At 41.5% G+C, this 229-nt stretch overlaps 1 protein-coding gene across 1 annotated transcript in view; it reads right to left on the bottom strand.

The window, feature by feature from the left end:
* Positions 1-229, bottom strand: part of CSUI_010967 (chaperone related protein) — a gene marked incomplete at both ends in the record, with an annotated part of 4,754 nt that extends 4,525 nt beyond the window's left edge. The window contains one exon of the mRNA XM_068071068.1: positions 29-229. Within this exon, the coding sequence (XP_067916957.1) occupies positions 29-229 (201 nt within the window). The remainder of the gene's footprint in view (positions 1-28) is intronic.

Genomic DNA, 229 nt, shown 5'->3' with positions numbered 1-229 from the left:
ATAGATAGGGAGATAGATAGATCTATACCTCTAGAGTGACGTTTGCTATATGGAAGGGTAGGGCTTGATTAAGAAGTTCGACTTGGGAAGGAGTTGAGGAAAGAAGAACGGTCGTCTCAGGGCTTAGCCTGTGCCAGTCAAAGTAATGTTTCTTCTTTCTTTTAGGTAGGGAAGCTCTTAGCAATCTTTGCTTTTCTGCTTCATCTTCGTCTTTTTCATCTTCCTTCTT

The sequence above is a fragment of the Cystoisospora suis genome (genome assembly GCF_002600585.1).
Source record: "Cystoisospora suis strain Wien I chromosome Unknown contig_9077, whole genome shotgun sequence".
NCBI classification, from domain to species: domain Eukaryota; phylum Apicomplexa; class Conoidasida; order Eucoccidiorida; family Sarcocystidae; genus Cystoisospora; species Cystoisospora suis.
This window is presented reverse-complemented; position numbering and strand designations above follow the sequence as displayed.